The sequence below is a fragment of the Phalacrocorax carbo genome, chromosome 6 (assembly GCF_963921805.1).
Source record: "Phalacrocorax carbo chromosome 6, bPhaCar2.1, whole genome shotgun sequence".
In the NCBI taxonomy this organism is placed as follows: domain Eukaryota; kingdom Metazoa; phylum Chordata; class Aves; order Suliformes; family Phalacrocoracidae; genus Phalacrocorax; species Phalacrocorax carbo.
Window position 1 is genome coordinate 19591005 of NC_087518.1, and position 22361 is coordinate 19613365.

General features: G+C 52.9%; 1 protein-coding gene across 4 annotated transcripts in view; it reads right to left on the bottom strand.

The window, feature by feature from the left end:
• CACNA2D2 (calcium voltage-gated channel auxiliary subunit alpha2delta 2) overlaps positions 1–22361 on the bottom strand; it is a 236274-nt gene that overhangs the window by 42760 nt on the left and 171153 nt on the right. For all 4 annotated transcript variants that reach the window (XM_064454072.1, XM_064454071.1, XM_064454069.1 and 1 more), the window contains exon 4: positions 3443–3502. In XM_064454072.1, the coding sequence (XP_064310142.1) occupies positions 3443–3502 (60 nt within the window). The remainder of the gene's footprint in view (positions 1–3442; positions 3503–22361) is intronic.

Sequence of the window (22361 nt, forward strand, 5' to 3'; positions counted from 1 at the left end):
CTTCAACAGCATCCCCCAGGTCAGCACGGTCCCTCTTCCCACATACCATGAGGGTGCAGGACACCCGAGACCCTGCTGATGGCACTGGAATGGGGCTGAAGGTTAAAAAGGATCTAAGGCACTGGAAAACCCTGGAGAAAAGCAGAGCATGAGGGCAGAGAGGAGCTGGGAGAACAGGGAGCTGGCTGGAATGCCCGACAGGCAGCATGGCAGCTTGTCAGTGAGGATGGATACAAAGGATGGCAGCAAAAAATTCAACATGACCTTCCAGCATTTTTATAGGTACATTTTGCAGGTCTCTCGTCTGAGCAGGGTGTCAGAGGATGGAAAACTGGTAAACAGCATCGCAGTGTTGGCTGCAGCCCAGGCACCTCCATCTGCTGCTGGGGATGGTCTGCACGGGGGGCTCAGCACCACTGCCATGGCTGGGGGACAGGGCTGGGGACATCCAGAGGAGGGGGATAGCCCTGATGTGCCTCAAGGGACAGACCCCCATGACTCTGCACAGAGTGGAGACAGCCTGTCTCAGTGAACCCCCTGCACAGCCTGGATGCAAGCCCGGAGGCCAGAAACTTCTCACTGGGAAAACTTGTTGGCCAGGCCACTGCACATTGGAAGCTTTTTGTGGGACCAGCGCCAGGGGGTCGCAGTGCCCGTGGTGGGAGCCCACCCCTTGGCAACGGGACCCAGCTCTTGCCTTTCTGGGACTCTGCCAGCCTTTGCCAGCTAGGTGAACATGCATCCCTGAGAGACCCCTTCAGGAAAGCCAGCATGGCTGGCATGCATCTGGGAACACCAGAAAAAAGTGAGAAAAAAGAACTTTCCCCATAGAGGTGGGTTGTGAGCGATTGCTGGCAGCAGCCTCCCAGCCGCTCGGGCTCCTGTTCATGTTTCATTTTCTCCTGGACTTCCATAGCAACCCATCTGCAGCGAGGTTTAATGGGGCTGCCATTAGCACTAATGCAGTGCAAACACTCAGCATCTGCCGGTGCGTCTTCGGATGGAAACACAAAAATAATCGCGCTTGCCGCAACCTGTCATCGACTCCGGTGTGAGGTTAGGATGTGACACACTGGGAGAGGTGGGAAGAGCTGCATCCAGAAGGAACAAGCTGTGCAGTGGGAAGGGAGGAGCAGAGGAACTGGGGATGCTGTGCTGCTGCCTTCCCTGCCCACTGCCCATGCCACCACAGGCAACAAGCTGGGGGCAGCAGCAGAGCCGGTGTCACAGGTGCTGTTATGCAGGTCTGACCGTGCTCTGCCATTTTACAGATGAAGGATGGCAAAAGAAGGTTCAACCCCGGCAGTGAGAGCCATTTATGCAGCCCCTGCGTCCCTCTGCTCTGCCAGGGAACCAGGGCTGATGTAGGCAGGGCCTGGCAGGGCTGCCTGCTGGGAGGAGCAAATGCCCAGCACTCCAGGTGCCGTGCACAGAGCCTGGCCATTCCATCAAGTGTCCCAGATGGGTCTGGGCTGTCCTGATAAAGCTGCGGTGCGCTCTGTGGTGACGCATCACTGCACATTGTTTCTGGGTGACTCGCTCCTAATTACCTTGATTAAGTGGTTGCAAACAGTGCTATTAAAAACATTTTTTCTATGGAAGTGGATTTCTGAAAGGTTTGTGCCATGAATGGCAAAATGAGCCAAGAGCTCCCCAGCACTACAGCCTCTCCTGTCATGTTTTGTATCCCAACTGTTATCCTCCTCACAATGGAAGGCAGCCAGGTCTGGATGGAGAGGGAGCTCTTTGCAGCTGCAGAGGGGCCCTGCAGCAGGAGCTCCCACAGCACAGCAGCTGCCTGTACCTGCAGCCCAGGGGAGCAGAAGCGCTGAGGACTGCTGCAAAATGCTGGGTCTTTGCTCTAGCTTTGCCCATCCTGCCCATGTCCCAGCCACAGGGCATCCACTGCTGGGTGCCAGCCCAGCACAGGGTGCACAGGGTCACCAGTATGACCCTGGGGTGCCCATCGCCATGCTTTGGGTGTTCCTGGGTATGAGCTGCCCTGGGGCTCCTGACCCTGGAAGCACACGAGATCAGGCCAGCACAAGGGATGGAGATGAAAGCCCGTGGGAGATGCCTGCGGCTCCCCTGGTGCTGCTCCCAGCCTCCCTTGGGAGCCCTGAGCTTGCACCTGAGGTGCTGGCAAGACACCAGTGTTGGCATCAGCTGGTGCTTGCACCAAACCTCATTATCCTCTTAACCTCCCCTCCACCAGCCTCCTAGAAAGAGGTGACAATAATTCAGCAGCGCTGTCATACAGAAAGGTCTCGGTGACCGCTGGTGTCAATGACAACTGTCTGCTGGATGAGGGGGCCAGCGGGGACTCTCCTTAGCGAGGCTGCTTCAGCTAATGATGGGAAGACCCCATGAGCTCAGCTTCCCTGGGTGCTTACAGGACACAGCTCCTGGGGGGATGAGAACCAGCCGTGAGTGTCCACCCCATGCTGGCATGTGGCAAATGAAAGCCAAGCAGGTCGACACCTTGCCTTCTCTTCTGCTCCTCCTGCCTCTCCCCCTCCACGTCAAACCCTGGTGAGCATCACCAGTGGCACCAGGGTCTGCATGAACGGGATGTAGCTCCAGGTCCTCATCTCCTCTCCTCCCCGATTGGATTGCAGTTGCAGGCAGAGAATTAACCCCCAAAAACCACCAGCAAGGCCTGGCAGTGGGGCTGTCCCCAGGCTGGCCCCTCAGCGACTGTTCCCCAGGGCCAGGCAGGATCTGGCCTGACCTGGAGAAAGGGGCTGGGTGACTCAGGAGTATTTTTTATTGTAGACTCCAATTGCACTGGAAGGAAAACAATCTTTCCTTCCTTTTGTATTATTGTTATAATTTTAGAGAATTTCCAGACAGAATCCTTCAGGTTCCTGCTGAGCGCCATCACTGCCAGAATTACAAAGTCAAATGCAATCATTAAACGTGCATCTTCCCTCTTCCAGCCCAGATTGCTCCTTCCCCCAGAAACAGCCCCCACCACAACTGCTGGCAGGTGCCGCAGACGAGCCACCGCTGCCATCACCCTGCACAAGACCGCACTCAGCACTAAACCTGCCGGCTGCTGGAGATGGCAGGGGGGTAAGAAACTCCCCTCAGTGTTGAGCTGCCAGCTCGACCTTCACCTCCTGCATTCTCCTTACAGCATTTGCAGGCAGAGGCAAGGCTGGAAATGAGCTCAAAATCGCTTCATTTGCTCTCGTTAGTGCTGGCAGGTGGCGGTGCTGGGTCTGCTGTGTGCTGAGCAGCACTGCATGGTCAGTGGTAACTCACAAGGGAGCTGAGAACACAGGCAAGGAGGGAAGGAATAGCTGAGGGATGGGAGCAGGGATGGGACAAGGAGCTGATTCCTGTGCCAAGAGCTGGTGCCCAAGGCTGGTGCCTCTGCAGAGCTCAGTGTCCGGGAGGGAAGGAGGCAGAAGTGGCCAGGGTGTGCATGGAGCCTTACCCGGATGTTGTCCTGCCAGTGGTGAGCCTTCTGGAACTTCTCCGCAGCGTTGGCAAGTCTCTGCAAAGCAAGAGGGAGAGGAGAAGTGAGCCCAGGGAAAGCTAGAGGAGCTGGGCATTGCTCATGTCAACTCGGGACCTTGGGTGCTGCCCCAGTGACTGCCATCCCTCTGTTTGGGGGACCCTGCCACCCCTCTGCCGTGCTCGCAGGGGGAGCAGGAGGAGGGATTGTGGGCAGCAATACCTGGTGAAGGACGTTCCTAGCAAGGGGAGCTGCTGTTTCTCTGCTTGCTCCTGCCTTTCCTGGAGCAAGCCAGTGTCTCCAGAGGAATTGTTGCCACTTGAACTCAACCAGGGCTGAGTCATCACAGCTTGGTGGCTGTTAGCATTACCACTGGAGCTGGGCAGGCTCTTATCTGTGGCGCAGGGCAAGGGCTGAACCTGGGTCCCTGTGCTGATGGCTCCAGCTCTCTGCAGGGCAAGGCAGGGCAGACCCTTCAAAAACACCCTTGAAATGCCCCAGTGCTGGAGCACAGACATCTGCAGTTCTGCCCACCCAGATTAACCTCTTCACGTGCCCGTGCCCTCCTTCACCCTGTCACACAGCCAGGGCCATTGGCTCAGTGGCACTGAGCCCATCTGCAACACACCAGTCCTCCCAGGGAGCTGGTGAGCAGGAGGGGAACCAGCTATGAGACGCAGCAGCTCTGCCTGCAATTGCTGCCTGCAGCGGGACACTCCAGGGTTGAGCTGCCTGGTGGGTCTCATTCTAGGCTGCGACAAGCATAACCTCCCTCTGAAGCACGAGGCTTCAAAGGAGACAGAGGTGTCTCCATTCTGGTGCCTCCAGAGGCAGCAGACAGTACCAGCAGGCTGCTACTCATGCTGGGGTAGCCAGAGGAACCAGGGCTCGCCAGGGGCAGGGTGGGGCAGTGCTCAGCACTGGGGCAGCCTCACTGGACTCGGGCTCAGCCATGAGAGAGACCTCACCAGCACAGATAGTGCAGCAGAGCTGGAGACCAGGCAGTCCCTGGGGTACTAGCATTGCTGGGTAGAAGCTGCAATCTGGCCTTTAATGGAGCCAAAGCGGACAGACAGGGCAAGAGCTCCAGACATTCTAACAGGATCCACTCTACATCACTAAGCAAATAAAGCCAAGAAGAGCAAAACAAGTGACACAGACCTTTCCCTCCATCCCTTGATCAGGCCCCTGGAGGTGCAGGCAGCTGCCTGGGGAGCTGCCTGCCAGGGCTATACAACTTGATTAGCACCAAAGCCTGGCTGGAGGTAGGACGGTGTCCTGAGCCAGCCCACAGAGCCGAGGGCCACCCGGACCCCTGCCTGCCAGGCACCCTCTTTGCTTACAGGGGTGTGCGGTTTATCTCCGCAGCCTCACAGCACCTGGTACAGCTCACCCGCTCCCCACCAGTCATCAGCTTTACAAGGATCCTGGGGAATACACACCACAGAGGTCTCAGCTCCGGGGGCTGAGTGGCTAACCTGTACAGGGTTAATTGGCCATGAAGCTGTCGCAGCCCAGGAAGACTCCCTAGTGAGTTAGTGGGAGATGCACCAAGCAAAGATGTGCCTTACAGCAGGCACCGTTTCATCCCCCAGCGGGATGGGACATGCTCTGCTCCATGCAAGCGATGCTGGCAGCCAGAGCATGGGGAGGGAGGGGAGCCCTGGCCGCTTCCAGTCCCCCAAATTGGCTGGGAGGAGAAGGAAGGAGCACTGACAACAGGGAAACATCCTGGGCCAAACTACAACCCCAAATCACTGCCTGGGCAGCACCACAGAGGGGCACATAAGATTCCCAGTGCTACTGGACACCTGAGTTTCACGCTGTGAACCTCAAATCCCAGAACGAAACAGCACTCCTTTGCTTCAGCAGGGACCTGGCTTGCCAGCGGGAGCCCACTGGGGCAGCAGTGATGTCCTGCTACATCCCTGGGAATTTATTTCCCCAGGGCCGGGAGAGTGCCTGGCTATAAGAGCATGCACTCACAGTCTCCAGAGAGGTGGGCAGGAGCTCTGGGCACAGCTGCACACACTGCAGCTGCCATCCCTGCTGTCACCAGTTCCTCCAGCGCTCAGGCCAGCACACATGGATGCAAAATGCCTCACCCCTTCTAAGCAGGGGAAAGGGAAGTCCCGAGGCTTTACAGTGTGTCTCCTTCACATGCCCTGCTGCCTGCAGGAGAGCAGCAGCACCCAGCCCCCACAGTGTGGTGGGAGCAGGGTGAGTGCTGTATTACCAGGAGCGTGGCAAAGCACAGGTATTTGAGAGTAAGGTGATGAACAGTAAAAGACCTGGCCCTCCCCAGCCAGAGAACGCAGCTTGTTCTTATCAGATACAGGGAAACGCATATCCATCAATACATAATCTTGGCACGCACTGGTTGAAACTTTCCTGTTTAATCTTTTCTCTGTTTTTAATGTTGATTTCCAAATCAAAGTGCTTGCTTTCAGTGGCCAGCATCCAAGGGGAAAGATCAGCTATCAGCTGAGCACTGAAGCAAAATACCTACATCTCTGGTGGCGGAGAGAAGAGATTGGGAGACAACATGTGGCTGGACAGAAAATCCAAGTAATGTTAATTTTCAGGCCAGTTTTGCAGGGAGCTTACCTGTGCAGCCACAGCCCTGCCTCCCTGGAGCTGCCTAGAAAAGCTGTGGCCCAATTCTGCACCTCATTCCCCCAAGCTTTTCTGCTCTGATTATATATTTTGAGATGGCTGATTAAAGGTGAACATTTATTCCCAGTCGTGTTTAAGGCAGCAGTGATGAAATATGCATTTTTCCATACTTGATAAGAGTGTGTTTGTTTATTACGGGCCAGGATAAGATTTATGGACATCTTTAACTATTCATCGCCTTGTGCGAAGTGCCTGGAGGGTTGCAAATGGTGCAGTAAGGGATGGCTACGCCCAGGAATGGCAGTTCAACGGAAGATATTTTTCCTCTGGAAAATGTCAAATCATCACAGTCGATCTGGACACAACTTTTTTTTTTTTTTAAAAATAAATCCAGATGTTCTTATTTGATAAACAGCATGTTGCAGGGACAGGGGAGCCCATGGTGGGATGGCACAACCATAGCAGGGTGCTTGCCAGCTCCCGGCTGCCAGTGGACACCAACCCCAGAAGAAGCACCCTGGAGCCTCCCAGCTGTTGCTTCTGCAGCATTTTCCTTGCTGAAGATATACTGATGACATGATCGAGATGGGGACTTGGAGGAGAGAGGGACCAAGCAGCCAGCCAGCCATCCCTCATATGCAACAGGGGATCCTCTGCCCATCTCCATCCCTGCTAGGGGACACGCTTGGACCAATGCTGTGTTGGGGGGCTCCTGCAGGAGCAGCCCCATCCTGCCCCTGGCTGACGTTAGAGGGGAGCCCTGACCAGCCCCTGCCCAGAGACAGGCTGCTGGCATGAACAGGATGGGTGGTCGCTGGATTTGGGATCCTCCAAAACCATGGCAATTGGGGTAGAGGCCCCAAGGAGGTTATTTGGGGCAGCTTAGCTCACAAACAGGACTTGGAGTAATGTTTTAGGGCTGGGAAGGTGCTGCTGCTCCAGCAAACCCCCCCAGTCACCTCTCCCTGGGGAAGGTGACAGGTCTGCCTGGAGCCACACATTGCCACAGGGCATCCCCATTAATGTCAAATGAGTTTACCATGAATGTTATCATGATCGATACAGCTCAAGGATTATTTCTAATCCTTAATAATGATTAAGCCATTATTTTTCAAGTGTTACAGATCAATCAGTCCATCTCAAGGTGCACTGGATGCAGGGACTGTGAGATGCCCAGGATGCAGGCAGCACACTGGGGAGCTGAGCAGGGGTCTCGTGCCCATGCATGGCAGCCACTGAATCCTCCCAGGGCATTTGGACCTGGGGTTGTCAATTGTGTGGTTCAAACGGCAAGAAAAATTAAGAGGAATTACCAAAAACAAGGCATGGGTGTGAAATACCTCCAAATTTCCAGTAGGCTCTGGTGCACAGACTGCCCTGGCCAATGGCACTTTAAGGAGCATAGTTCTTTCCCCAGAAGTCACCGAGGGCTAAGGACAGGAGATTTAGAAGCTGAAAACACCAAATTGAAATGACTCCACAAGTCATAAAAGGCCAGCAGGAGATTTGCAAGGGGTTGGTGTCTGGAGATCCCTACAGTGGGGGTCTGCGAGAGGGAAGGTGCTGCGTGGGCTTTATTGCATGCCTGACTCTTATATTCTGCACAGTGCTCCTCTCTGCCTTGCTGCTCCCCCAAGCAGATCCATCAGGAGCTCCCTGTTCAGTGCACCGACTCGCCTGGGATTAAGGAGCTGCAGGGACACATGGACTCGGGATGGACAGGCAGTGGTGAAGGCGGCACAGCCGGGTGTGCGCTCTCCCTCCCGAAAGCTGTGCGGAAAAGGAGAGGGGGACAAGGTGGGTGAACTTCTGTCTGCCTAGACGATGGCACCTCCAAAGGTACGGCTGCTGCTCTTCCCCCAGTTTGCTCCAGCACCTCGCTTCTCACCCTGTACCCACAAGCTCACCGCCCCCACCCCACCCCAAGCACACCTCACCCATGCTCAGTTGCCCACAGCAGCACCTTTCGGGGGGCAGTTGGTCTGATGCCCCAAAGCTGCTGGGAGTGAGGTGTTGGGAAATGCTCTGAGCATTGGAGCTGGCACAGACAGGGACCGCAACCTCCTGTCTAGGTCCTTGCTGTTAGCACCCCCACTGCTTGAGGGGCCAGCGTGCAGAGGGACTGTCCCTGATGTAGCAAGCACCCAAGGGTGCTGTCCACCTCCTCATCATCGCACCTGCTCCCCCATCGCACCCAGGGCTCTCCTGCATTGCCTCAATATTTTTGCATGGTGGCTTTTCAAGGGAAACTGATCTAACACTTAGCTAAACCTCTCTTCCCAGTCCCCACATGGCAGTAAGTATGCCCTAGCTGTTCCTGACTCCATCAGATCAGTGGATTTAACTTGGGAGGCAGCAGAGCAGAGACCAGAGCAGTATGGGGAGGCCAAAGGCCAAGGTTGGATTTATAAAAGAGGATTACGGGAAACACCCTGCAAGAGGAGACTGAGCAGCCCTTCATAACAGCAGCAATGCCATCCCTTCGTCCCAAGCCTCCATGGAAGTAAAGCACCCCACGCCTGTGCCGATGCTGGGCAAATGCTCGTCAGGGAGCCTGGGATGGTGTCCCCAGCTTCCCCGTGCAGCTGATAAGGAAGGGCCTGGCAGTTGCCCAGCATGCAGCAGCTGCCTGTGCCCAGGGATATTTGCTCCAAGGGAGAGCTGCTCCTGCTAAGCCTTCATTTAACTCCCCTACTCACAGCTGTTAACACCCCCATCTCGGTGCCTCCTTAACGGTGTGAAGTGTATTAATCTCCCTCACTTAAGCACACAGCTGGAAGGAGAGATCTTTGCTGGAGATTAAAACAGGCCTGCGCTACTGGCCCAGAGAGGACCATGCAGTATGTCATCATCCCAGCCCTCCTCTCAAAGCCAGGCAACACAGGTAAAAGGTTAAGGTGAGAAAGTGAAAAACAAACACACACAAGGAAGCCAAGCAACCCAAACCCTGGGCAGAAACACTACCTGGGATTTGGTTTTGCAGCTCTTCCTGCTCCACGATGGAGGAATGAGGATGGCTCAAGCTTTCTCCTCTGCCACCAACTCCCCCTCGGTGGATGGGGCAACCTGAAACTGCATCTGTCACCTTCTGTGGAGCATCCAGAAAGGCAAAAGCCTGTTCCACGTGCTTCACATGCCTCCATCCCAGTCTGCCTACATGCATCAGAGCAGAGAGCATCCTCTTGCTTGCACACTCCTACCTCCTGCCACCAGCTCCAGGGTACCCCTGCCCTGGGTTTCCCTCTTGTCCCCAGTCTGTCCTCTCCCTGTACACCAAACTCATTGCATGCACACACCTAACCAAACTGTAATGGCACAGTGTACACACCGCCATCAAAAAATCATCAACCAGCAACAAAAGATGACAACCCCCTTATATACACATAGGGGATATAAATCTTGAGTAAACACCGTAAAGCAGTGAAGCATCTCATCCTGTAATAATCTCCAAGTCAGTTGATCCCAGGGCTCTTATTACCCCAGCAGCCATCATCTGAAATCCAGTCAGCAGTGGGCTCAGCCACGGCTGAGTATTGATCAAGGAGGCAGCTTCAAATATGCTGCAGCGTTTTTCTTTCAGAGCACTAACTTGTTTGTCAATAACTCCCTTGGCCAGGTGGAGGGAAAGGGGTGGCCAGAGCCTGCCTCACTTCCTCTGGTGCCCAGATCTAGCCCACCCCTGGGAGAGATGGAGCTGGGGCTGGCGCTGGCTGCTAATGCTCTCGTGCCCATGGGAGGACAAATAAAGCCCCAGTGAATAGTAAAGAGAAGGTAGAAAACCCTTCAAGGGCTTCCAGACCCCGGTGTCGTACTGGCTGGTGCTTGCTGCTGGTGTCTGGCAGGGCATTAAGCAAGGGACACCTCCACAGAGCCAGTCCCGGCAGCAACTCACACCTCTGCAGGCCAGCAATGCATAGCTCTTGTTCCCCTGCCAGCATCTCTCTCTGCTCCTTCTCCCCCAGAACCACAGTTTTTGCTGGTAAGAAACACCATCACCAGTCCTAAGAACCACAAGGAGTGGAGGAGTGAAATATCCCGAGTAGATGGGTACCATGTGTTTGCCAAGGGTGGAGAGGAAAGAAAGGGCATTGCTGCCTGGAGGGTTTCTCCTGTGTCAGGCCTCCAGAGCAGCATAACTTCTTGCAAACGGGAGAGCACCAAGGGCAAATGGACAGTGCAGGTAACCAGGCATCCTACAGCACATGCCTTGCTGGGTGCTCTCTTCAGCTCTTCTTCCCTTGGAGAAAAGCCCATCTCCATTACCCTTCTCTCCATGTTTCTGCCCTCCATGAGGGTTGACATTTGCTTTCCAAAACCGCAAACAGAGAGCAGCTCTTCCCCTGCTTCCCATCACCCTGACTGCTGCCCAGGAGAGGAGGAGGTGGGGATGCCTGTCCCTGGGCACCAGAAACAGCAAAGCCTCAGCAAAACTGCTCAGACCCTCCCCAGCTCCTGTTTTCACCAATATGATGCCAAATAACCACTGCTCCACCCCTCCTGGGGGAGAAAGGGTGAACATGAGGGTGGAGGATCTGTTCCCGCCTCCACCAGCAGTGAGACGTGATACAGGATGGACAGATGGGGCCAGGAACAGGCACGTGCAGGCAGGCTTGGCCTCTCTCGCCGGCCCCTTTTCCTGCACAGAGCCAGCAGAGGGAGTTCAGCCACGCAGGCATTGCCACTTCCTGATCCTCCTGCCTTTCGCCCTGGACTTATGGCAGCAAACCCTGCTCCTGCGTTAGATATGCCTTGAAACCATATTTAGATGATGTGTAGATGTGGCACCTCAGGGCATGGTTTAGGAGACATGGTAGTGTTGGGTTGATGGTTGGACTTGATGATCCTAGAGGTCTTTTCCAACCTTAATGATTCTATGATTCTATGCTAAATGCCATTGTGCTTAAGCCCTGCTGGAATGTGCTACTGACTGGCTTTAGGATGCAGCCAAGCCAGGCATGCTTCTTCACAGTTCTTCAGGAACTGAGAGAAAATTACTTTCCTCTGTCCCCTTTGTCACACTATTTTCAGACATGATACCTTTCTGCACCTTCTACAGCTGATGGAGAAGAAAGTAGGGACCTCTGCTCTGAGATCCCACTATTCAGCCAGAGGAAGAGCCAAGCAGGAGGCTTCAGCTGCCCCGTGGCAGCATGGCTTTCTGTGCTGCCCTTGCCCAGGGGCACCTGGGCTGCCCCCGGCCAGTGGTGCAAGGTGGGAACGCTGCTCCAGATGGTTACACTCTGCCGTGAGGCTTGAAAAAGGCAGAGGTGAGAAACTAGAGCATGTTCCCCAGCACGTCAAGTCCAAAATAGGACAAACGCCACAAGCCTCTGAGATAGGATAGATAATAACGGTGGATGTGTTTGGCTGGGCCAATGCTCTGAAAACCAGCACTTGCTGTCCCTCAGCCACAGAAGCAACCTCCTCGGGTCTCAGCCCGATCCAAACTCATCCCTGGAGCTAGCAGGTGATGGAGTTGCTGCCACCAGGACCCTCACATTAATTTCATAACTGTCCTCAAGAGGAAGAGGACTCAGGACCACACATCAGCCACCCTTTTTGCCTAAAATTTATGGAGTGTTTGATGGCAAGAAGAAAACAAAGGATGTAAATGGCTTTTCAAAGGCTGTCCTGGGTAATAAATCCAAGCCCAGTAGCTTTAAACTATTCTCAATTCACACCTCTCATTCTCTTCTGGAGCACAAGCTCGTGAGATGAGCAGGACAGGGAAACCCAGCCTGTTACTTATGGAAGTTTCTACTACTTCCGTAGTAGCTAGTTCAGTTAAGGTCTACCTATTTAATTGCCTAAACAAAATCCTGCCTGGCAAGGAAGAAAGTCTCTGTTGGGATGAAGCTGGACTATGGAGAGCTGGGGCATATCAGCAACACCCCAGAGGGGTGATGGTTTCAAACCACCCGACAAACTTGGCTCCAGTCTTGTTTGCTGGCTGTGGGTGGGACAGATGTGTTCCAACAGTGTCAGGGCTGCCTATCCCAGTTGCAGCACCACTGCTAAGGAGAGGGCTGCCAGCTGCACACACCAAAGCTAAGAGCCTGGCAAGCACCGCTACCCATGGCTCTCATCATTGGCTGCTTTGGGGACAGCAAATACCAGAGTCCTGCTGCATGCTCACTGGCACTGGCACAAAGGGATGGGCAAGATACTGGGTGCAAACACGGCATCCTGGCATGGTGCAGGAGGTCTGCTGGAGCTCTGCCACAATAGGAAAGGCTTTAGGACTCTCCCTCATGGTTTTCATTTGCTGGGTGACAAGCAGCTTGTTTGCTGCACAATAAGGTTTTAGACAACCAGAAATAATTCAGGTGAAGACGCATTTGCTAGAAGGTCAGGGCTGGGGAAATGCGACAGCAGGAGGTTCACCAAGCTGGGGAGGAGGAGATCATGCTGCCCCAAGCTCCTTCCCTCTCCTTTCTCTGCCAGCTCCCATGGGCTGGGTGAGCGGTGGGCTTGGCAGGTTAGAGGGATGCAGCTCCTGCGAAGGGTTTTGGGAGATGGTGCCTTACGGCATGAGGCCCCAAGACAGCCTCAGCTTCTGTGGTGTCGGGAGGGTCAGCAAATATGTTAGTTGGCATCTCAGTCTGCTGCTCCAGCCCTATCTCCTCCCCATCCCTCACTCCACTGGTGCTCCCTAAACCACATTCAAATAATCCACTGACCTCCAGTTATGATCGTCAAGTAGGGCTTGTCACAGTTCAATATCTGTTACAATAACCATGAGGCATTTCAGCACCAACTATAAGAAGTAGTTTCATTTAAAAATCAATGTTACTTAGAGCTTTGGGGAACATTTTAAAAAAAATGTTGGTGAGGCACGTGGCGGCAGCAACGGTAAATCCTGCGACTGAGCGCTAGATTGGGGTAGAAAAAGGGGTTTCCTGTACCAGGGAAACGGATAAAGAGCCCAGTGGGGCCCTCGTGCCAAAAACAACCGGCTGCTCTCGTGAGCAAGGCAGACGGGGCTTGGGCGTTGCTAGGGCAACGGCGGGAGATTTAAACGGGCCCCATGGGAGCGCAGCGCGTCAGGAGGGGCGTGGCACGGCAGTTTGCGAGCTCTCTTCGTGGTCTGCGCTCTCCCGGAAAAGACTTAGCCATGGTCTCCGCTCGGACAAGAGCTATTGCCAGGAGGCATGTGGCGACGCAGACAGAACTCCCACTAAAACATGCAGCCACCCAGGTGTCTGGCTGCAGGGAGTGCCAGAGCCTTGCTCCAGTCATGGAGGGCTCCTGAGACAGGACCTGTGTGAGGTGTGAGCAGGTGGAGGATCTGCTCAGCATGGTGGCAGAGCTGAAAGAAGAAGTTGTGAGACTGAGGAGTATCAGGGAATATGAGAGGCAGATAGACTGGTGGAGCCACTCCTTACCATCCCTGAGACAAGCGCACCAGATAGAAGCATCAAGAGAAGGAGTGGCCCCCCTGCCCTCGTGCCGCCAGGCAGAGGGAGGGGATGCAGGAGATGGAAGATGGATGCCGATCCCTGCTCTGTGCAGTAGGCGAATCCTCTCCCAACTGACTTCGCCGCCCCAGGTGCCCTTACACAATAGGTATGAGGCTCTGGAACCCGAGGGCCAGGAGGATGAAGATACAGACAGTGATCCACCCAAGGGGTTGACTACAGGGAACCAGTCAGCCCCACGCATTACAATGGCCACTGGTAAGAAAAAAAGAAGGGTAATTGTTGTAGGCGACTCCCTTCTGTGGGGAACAGGGGGCCCAATATGCTGACCAGACCCATCCCATAGGGAAGTCTGCTGCCTCCCTGGGGCAAGGGTAAGAGACATTACCAGGAAGCTCCATAGGCTAGTAAAAGGATCCGATTATTATCCGCTAGTGGTTGTTCAGGTCGGCAGTGATGAGGTAGCTGAGAGAGGTGCAAAGACAATCAAAAGGGACTTTAGACAACTGGGGCGATTACTTGAAGGATCAGGAGCGCAGGTAGTGTTTTCCTCCATCCCATTGGTAGCCGGGAGACATACAGAAAGGAACAGGGAGTCCCATCTCATTAACACGTGGCTCAGAGGCTAGTGCCAGCAGTGGAATTTTGTGGATTTTTTTTTATCATGGGGCAGTTTACATGGCCCAGGCCTGCTGGAGACAGATGGGATTCACCTGTTGCAAAGGGGGAAAAGGATTCTGGCTCAGGAGTTAACAGGCCTTGATGAGAGGGCTTTAAACTAGATACGAAGGGGGAAGGGGATAAAACCAGGCTTGCTAGGAATGAGCCTGGGTGTGGCATGCCTGCGTTGGAGAACAGATCAATAGATCACCTGAAGTGCATTTATACCAATGCATGCAGCATGGGCAATAAACAGGAGGAGCTGGAAGCCATTGCGTGCCAGGGAAACTATGATGTGGTCACCATCACAGAAACAAGGTGGGATGACTCGCACAACTTGAGCACTGCAATGGATGGCTACAAGCTCTCTAGAAGGGACAGGTGAGGAAGGAGAGGTGGAGGGGTAGCCTTGTATGTTAGAGAGTGTTTTGACTGTCTAGAACTCAACGACAGTAATGATAAGGTTGAGTGCTTATGGGTAAGGATCAGGGGGAAGGCCAATAAGGCAGACATCTTGGTGAGAGTCTGTTATAGACCACCCAACCAGGATGAGTTGGGTGATCTACAGGTGGTTGGCTGAAGTCTCACAATCTCTAGCCCTTGTTCTCGTGGGAGACTTCAACTTACCACATATCTGCTGGAAATACAACACAGCAGAGAGAAAGCAGTCTCGGAGGTTCCTGGAGTGTGTGGGAGATAACTTCGTGATGCAGCTGGTAATCGAGCCAACCAGGGCAGGTGCCCCGCTGGACCTGCTCTTTGCGAACAGAGAAGGCTTGGTGGGTGATGTAGTGGTTGGAGGCTGTCTTGGGCTCAGTGACCATGACACGACAGAGTTCTCAATTCTTGGAGAAGTAAGGAAGAGGGTCAGCAAAACCGCTACCCTGAACTTCATAAGGGCAGACTTTGGATTGTTAAGGAGTCTGGTTAACAGAGTCCCTTGGGAGGCAGTCCTGAAGGGCAAAGAGTCCAGGAAGGCTGGATGTTATTAAAGAAGGGAGTCTCAAAGGTGCAGGAGCAGGCCATCCCCGTGTGCCGTAAGTCGAGCAGGCGGGGGAGAAGATCGGCTCGGCTGAATAGGGAGCTTTGGCTGGAACTCAAGAAAAAAAGGAGAGCTTACTGCCTTTGGAAGAAGGGGCAGGTGACTCCGGAGGACTACAAGGATGTTGGGAGGTTATGCAGGGAAAGATTAGGAAGGCGAAGGCCCAACTGGAACTTAAACTGGCTGCCACTGTTAAAGATAACAAAAAATGTTTTTATAAATATATCAGTGTCAAAAGGGGGGCCAGGGAGAACCTCCCTCCTTTGTTGGATGCGGAAGGTAACCTTGCTATGAATGATGAGGAGAAGGCTGAGGTACTTAATGCTTTCTTTGCCTCAGTCTTTAATAGTCAGACTTGTCATCCTCAGGGTTGTCAGGCCCCTGTGCTGGGAGATGGAGATAGCATGCAGAATGAAGTCCCAGTTGTTGAAGAGGTGGCAGTCACTGACCTGCTCCTTCACCTGGATGTTCACAAGTCCATGGGGCCGGATGGGATCCACCCGAGGATACTGAGGGAGCTGGCAGAGGAGCTGGCCAAGCCACTCTCCATCATTTATCAGCAGTCCTGGTCTACCAGGGAGGTCCCAGATAACTGGAAACTAGCAAATGTGACACCCCTCTACAAGAAGGGTCAGAAGGAGGATCTGGGGAACTACAGGCCTGTCAGCCTGACCTCGGTGTTGGGAAAGGACATGGAGCAGATCATCTTGAATGCCATTAAGCAGCACATGCGGGACAACCAGGGGATCGGGCTCAGCCAGCATGGGTTTATGAAAGGGAGGTCCTGCCTCACGTTAGTGGTCTCCTTCGTTGATAAGGTGACCTGCTTAGTGGATGAGGGGAAGGCTGTGGATGCTGTCTACTTGGACTTTAGTAAGGCCTTTGACACCGTCTCCCACAGCATTCTCCTGGAGAAGCTGAATGTTCACGGCTTGGACAAGTGCACTCTGCGCTGGGTTAAAAACTGGCTGGATGGCCGAGCCCAGAGAGTTGTGGTGAATGGAGTAAAATCCAGTTGCCGCTGGTCACGAGTGGTGTTCCCCAGGGCTCAGTGTTGGGGCCAGTCCTGTTCAATATCTTCATTGACAATCTGGATGAGGGGATTGAGTGCACCCTCAGTAAGTTTGCAGATGACACCAAGCTGGGTGGAAGTGTCAATCTGCTGGAGGGCAGGAAGGCCCTACAGAGGGACCTGGACAGGCTGGATTGTTGGGCCGGAGCCAACGGTATGAGATTCAACAAGGCTAAGTGCCGGGTCCTGCACTTGGGTCACAACAACCCCACGCAACACTACAGGCTTGGGTAGGAGTGGCTGGAGAGCTGCCTGGAGGAAAAGGACCTGGGGGTGTTGGTTGACAGGCAGCTGAACGTAAGCCAGCAGTGTGCTCAGGTGGCCAAGAAGGCCAATGGCATCCTGGCTTGTATCAGGAATAGTGTGGCCAGCAGGAGCAGGGAGGTGATCGTGCCCCTGTACTCGGCACTGGTGAGGCCGCACCTTGAGTACTGTGTTCAGTTTTGGGCCCCTCACTACAAGAAGGACATTGAGGTGCTGGAGTGTGTCCAGAGAAGGGCAACAAAGTTGGTGAAGGGTCTAGAGAAAAAGTCTTATGAGGAGCGGCTGAGGGAACTGGGGTTGCTTAGCCTGGAGAAGAGGAGGCTGAGGGGAGACCTTATCGCTCTCTACAACTACCTGAAAGGAGGTTGTAGCGAGGTGGGGGTCGGTCTCTTCTCCCTAGTAACAAGCGATAGGATGAGAGGAAATGGCCTCCGGCTGCACCAGGGGAAGTTTAGGTTGGATATTAGGAAAAACTTATTCACCGAAAGGGTTGTCAAACATTGGAACAGGCTGCCCAGGGAGGTGGTTGAGTCTCCATCCCTGGAGGTATTTAAAAGAAGGGTAGACGTGGTGCTTGAGGATATGGTTTAGTGGTGGACTTGGCAGTGATAGGTTAGCGGTTGGACTCGATGATCTTAAAGGTCTTTTCCAACCTTAATGATTCTATGATTCTATGATTCTGTGATTGGGCAGGGGAATGAGGAGTTTGCCTGTTCAGGTCTTAGCAGCCAGAGTCTCAAAAAAAAAAAAATCCTTCCTTATCCTTCCATATTTTGGAGACGTAAGTCCCATGTTAAGAGGACAAGAAGCTTAAAGACTGGTTCCCCCTCTGGGAACTGGTACTCTGCATAGTACCAACAACAGAGAAGCTCTTGTGAGATGCAGAAGGGCATCCCTGGGAACCCAAAGTGCAGCCAGCTATCATGCCTGCATCCTGGCAGGCCCTCAGCTCCCTGCTCCATGGGGTTGAGGCCTTTTGTGCCTTTAAAATCTTCCCCTCTAGCTCTTCACCTTTCATTCAAGCACAGGCTGTTAGAAAGCTTGCACTGGAAACCACTTACAATCGATCTATTTTAAGGCATCACCTCTTGCTGTGCTGTGATGCGTAAGCTTTAAAAAGCACCTCGTTTATTATCTGCTGCCATGCGGGGATTTCCATACAGCACATCACGGTGTAGCAAGAGCTCCTCTGTTATTAAGTTTTTATGGTAAGGCAGATTTTCAGCACACAGAAATCCCCCCAGAATGCACCAAAATGTCACCACCCCATGCCCCCAGCAAGCCCCAAGAGGACCCCCCAAAACTTCATGGCTTGAAACCTTCCTGAGACATGCGTGGCATCTTCCTTGTGTCCCCCAATACCACTAGGAACCCTCCTGCAGCCTGAGAGGGGTCAGGCATGCTGATCAATAACTTGAGCCCCTGCTACTACAACCTACTACTGCAATCTAAATGTGACCGAGCAGTTTAAAATACCAAAGAATAGCAACCACCATGCAAAAAAGTCCTGTAAAAGACTTTTTCGTGGTGTTTTGCTCTAAAAAAACCCCACCATAGTTGGAATTAGCTTTTCTCAGACTTTCAGAAAATGGCAATCAAGCCCCAGAAGCTCGAGGCACCGGGGGGAGTTGCAGGGACGTGGAAGCGAGCAAGCTCAACAGGTCACCAAATGGCTCTTCCCAATGTGACAGTTCACCATGACCCCAACACTCATCCATCTACCCCTGGCATTTCCATGGGGCAAGGAGTGGCTTCCCAGCTACTAGGACCCATTTCTGTCCCTTTGGGCATCTACCTCCACCCTTTCTGCACTCCTGCTGTCCTCTTTTGCCATGGGGACAACACTGACAGCACCCAGGTGGAGTACTCAGTAGTGTCCATGGCTTTGCCAGTGCCCTTGGCCAGCACCACACATAGCCCTGACCCAGGAGCAAGAGGAGTTGTGCTACAGCAGAGGGAGAGTGGCAGACAAGGAGGAGGAGATGAAGGTGAGCAAAGAAAACGTACTGAGGGATTAATGGTGCCCCTGAAGACCTGAGAGGAAACTACAATGAATGAAGCCTCCCAGGGAGGACCCATGGCTTTGGATGCTGCAAACAGGAGAGGACGGAGCAGCAGGGTGCCAGGCAGAGCCTTGGGGCAGGGCTGGACAGCTTCTAGGGGCTCGCCCATCACTGCAGTTTCACAACAATTATACATAAAGATGGCCTGACAATCTATCAAGCAAATTATATGCTTCGTTCTGAAAGTCCATTATTACGAATTTACATAATAGAAATGTATGAAAAGGCTTTTGGAGTTTGACTGGCCCCTGAGGACCAGCAATGCTGTCACTGCCACTGCATCAGGAACACTCACACCCAGCAAACAGGGAAAACCAATAAACTGCCCAGGGACATAACACACAAATCTCAGGACATTTCCCTTTTCTGGCCTTGTTTTGCCAGGGCAGTTATTCCCCTTTCCCGAGCAATGCAGGAGGGTTGGCTGAGCAGCCCCTTGGGCCAATGGGATCATTCATATCCTTCACCCCAGTGTCCAGGTTTGAGAAAGGATTGTGCACCCCTTTTTGAGATCAAGATGCTCACTAACCCTCTCTTGGCCCTTCAGACTCTCGCTCTTTGGCAAAGCTCAAAGCTCAAGCTCTTCAGGCTTCGTTGCTCTTTAGCAAGATGTCCTAACGTGCTTCCCTACTCCTCTGCCTCCTTATTCAAAGCCCCAAATCCTCACGCAGTAGTTCCCTTCAGCCTCTACCCCTGTGTTGATGCTTATGGACCATATGACAAATCCAGGCTGCTGGTCAGCTGCTGCGCTGATCAAGCGGGACTGTTGTTGCTTTGGTTTTGCCCTCCATTCACCTATTCTCTGTTGTCTGGAGCCTAAAATTTAAGTCTCTGCATTTTTACAGCACAGGGAGCCCAGCTCATGACCCAGCTTCCTCGGTATTGCAATAAAAGGAACCAAACAGCAGCAAACAACCACCATGGATGCAAGGGCAACTGATGCCCACCTCTGTGTCCAACACCCAGCCCAACCCCTGGCAGAAGATGTGTCCACTTGACTTCACCCTGCGTCTCTCTGTTTTCTGGCTTCCACAGACTCCTGACATTCCTGTAATATAACTTTCCCAATGAGCTTCAATACTGATCCAACTCCTGACTCCATGATTGCCTTTTAATTTCTTTCTTTCTTTCCTTCTCTTGGTTCTTTTGTAAGGAGAGTACTCTCGTCACCTGCTGCAAATCTGGGCATGTAGCTCCTGCCCAGCAGATGTGGTGTCCAGACAGCACTGGTGCTAATAAAGCCCCTGTAATGACAGCTCAGCTCCCCTCCCTCTCCTTTGGCAAGCAGGATTGCCTCCCATTCTCACAGTTAATAAAGAGCCACCCAAGTCAAGGAGAGGGACTCAAAGCCCATTCACTCACCACTACGCCCATTTCTTGGGCTTTGTCTTCATTCATTTTATCTGAGATGTGACCTCACTGCAGACCAGCCCCCACAAGGAGCCTCTCCCTTCCCTGGGGCACACAGCTCTGGCATGGCTGGAGACCTATAGCCCTCCCTTGAGGTCTGCATTTGTCGGGAGAAATCCTTTCCAGCTCATGTTTTCCCTATGGCAATGCTGGCCTCACCCTGCAGCTCCCCAAGGGCAGCATCATGGCTGGGGAGCCTGCCATGCCCTTCCCTCCATCCCGCTCCAGGAGCACATTTCAGTGTTGCCATTAAACCCAAAACTCAAGGTGACTTGACACTTTTTGTTTTAAAGACCAAGGTAGGGGAGGAGAAGGCGCGGAAGAGCTCCCCTAAGGGAAAAGCCGTCAACTGGAACAAGATTTCAACAACTACACGTTTCTTGACCTTTTCCATAGTCATATCTTTAATGTTTCACAGACAGATTTGATAAAAAGAAAAAATTAATAAAATAGATTTCATTTTTTAAAAAAGGTCAGAACACGTGTTACAGGGAAAAACTCATTTAGGTCCTTACCTGCTGCCTCACAGATGCCAAGGAGCCCTCCCCATGTCCCACCCAGGGCGCTCCAGCCCAGGCATCCATCTCCCTGCCTTGATTTTCATTGCATTTGGGGTTTGATCTCTTCTGGACTTTTTCTTTCCCCGCCAGACATGGGGTCAGGAACCATCAGCACTCAGAGATGATGACAAATGCTCGAGAGGCACAAATATCTGGTGGGATGTTGCAAATCTAACCTGGAGAGGCAGCCAGTGAGCTCAAACAAGGAGAAGATGCTTGTCCAGGCTCCATCACAGCTCTTCCACCTGCTGCTGCTCAGCCTTGGGCCCAAATTCCTCCCCAAATGGCTAGGTAGATGTTGAGGCTGTTGTGATGCCCAAGCCATGCACAGCACAATGACCAACATCTGCACTCTCTTGCTCACCATGAAGGCCATTCTCATGCCTCTTGCACCCACCCCATGGACATCACCCCTTGCCCTGCCCGTGGATGTCAACATAAATCCCATCTGCTGTGTTTCAGGTTGAGCTTGTCAATAGCAAGCAAAGAAAAATAAATTCCCCAAGCACAGAGCCAATTCCTGCTGGTCAAGATGTTTTAAAAAAGAAATGCTATTTAACAGCAGCTCCTTCCTGGCTGGCCTAGTGGCCTGATCCCGGAGGCTCAGAAACAAAAGCAGGCCGGACGCTGGCTACAGACTTTTGTATTATTAAGCCCACTCTGCAATTAGAGCAGACTTCTGTCTAACTTCTGCCTCCTTTTACCATTCCCTGATTTTTTTTTTATTCACTAAGAAAAAAAATACAATTCATCAAAGTTTGCAAAAAAATATACTAATTACTGCGATAACATCATACTAAGTTATTAAGTGGTGACAATGGGGGACAATTACAGTATATAGTCCATTATATAGCGCTGCCGTTGGGATGAATCAAAGTAAAACACATGGTGAATGGCGAGGAGCTTATTAACGGGAACATTAGTGCACCTGAACATAATACCTGTCATTCGGCTAGGGAGTTATTGCCGTGCCGGTGCCAGTGGGGACTGGGGAGGAAAGTTGTGGAAATGGCTGGCAGTTTCACTGCACAGTTCGAGGCACCAGCCCCATGCTGGGGACACTGTGGGTTGATCCTCAGTACTCAAACAGGGAAAAAGAGCAAAATCTTAACCCTGGGCCACCACCATGCAGCGTCTTCATCCAATTCTGCTTCTGGAAGGCCCTAAAGGTTTTTGCAATGACTCAGCCAGCACAAGTGGTCAAGGATTTCCCCCAGCTCCCACCAGCATCTGTGGGAGCATCCTCTCTGAGCTCACCAGCACTTCAGAGGGCATCTCACCCCTGCCTTTTGGGCAAGGGCAGCTCCACCACTGTCAGTAAGGCTTTGCAGGTTTGGTGTTTTACTTTGAGGTTTCCTGCTGCCAGAGCAGTGCCTGTCCCAGGGCAGTGGAGTGTCAGCAAAGTCTTTTCACCCCTGGTCTGTGTGTCAGCAGCTCACATAGAGGATGCCATGCTGCGGCCACAGCAGCTCTGTAGCCTGCTGCCCTGCCTGCTCTCACACCCATCAAGCCGTAATATTTTTTTCACTTTTAATTTTTAAAGCCCAGCAGAAAAGTCAGAAAAGGGTGGCCAGACACCACCTTGGTGTGTCTGTGAGACCAGCAAAAAGAGAACCCAGCACTTCCCTGGTCCTGGAAAGAAAACTGTAGCAAGTGGCAAGGCGCTGCCAGAAAGCACAGGTAGCAGAGGCAGCTGATGGGCAGTGGAAAAGCCTCATCCCAGTCCTCTGCGCAGCTTTGAACAGGTGAGAGCTAAAGTAAGGCAGCAAATGCCATCATCCCAGCACAGGGTG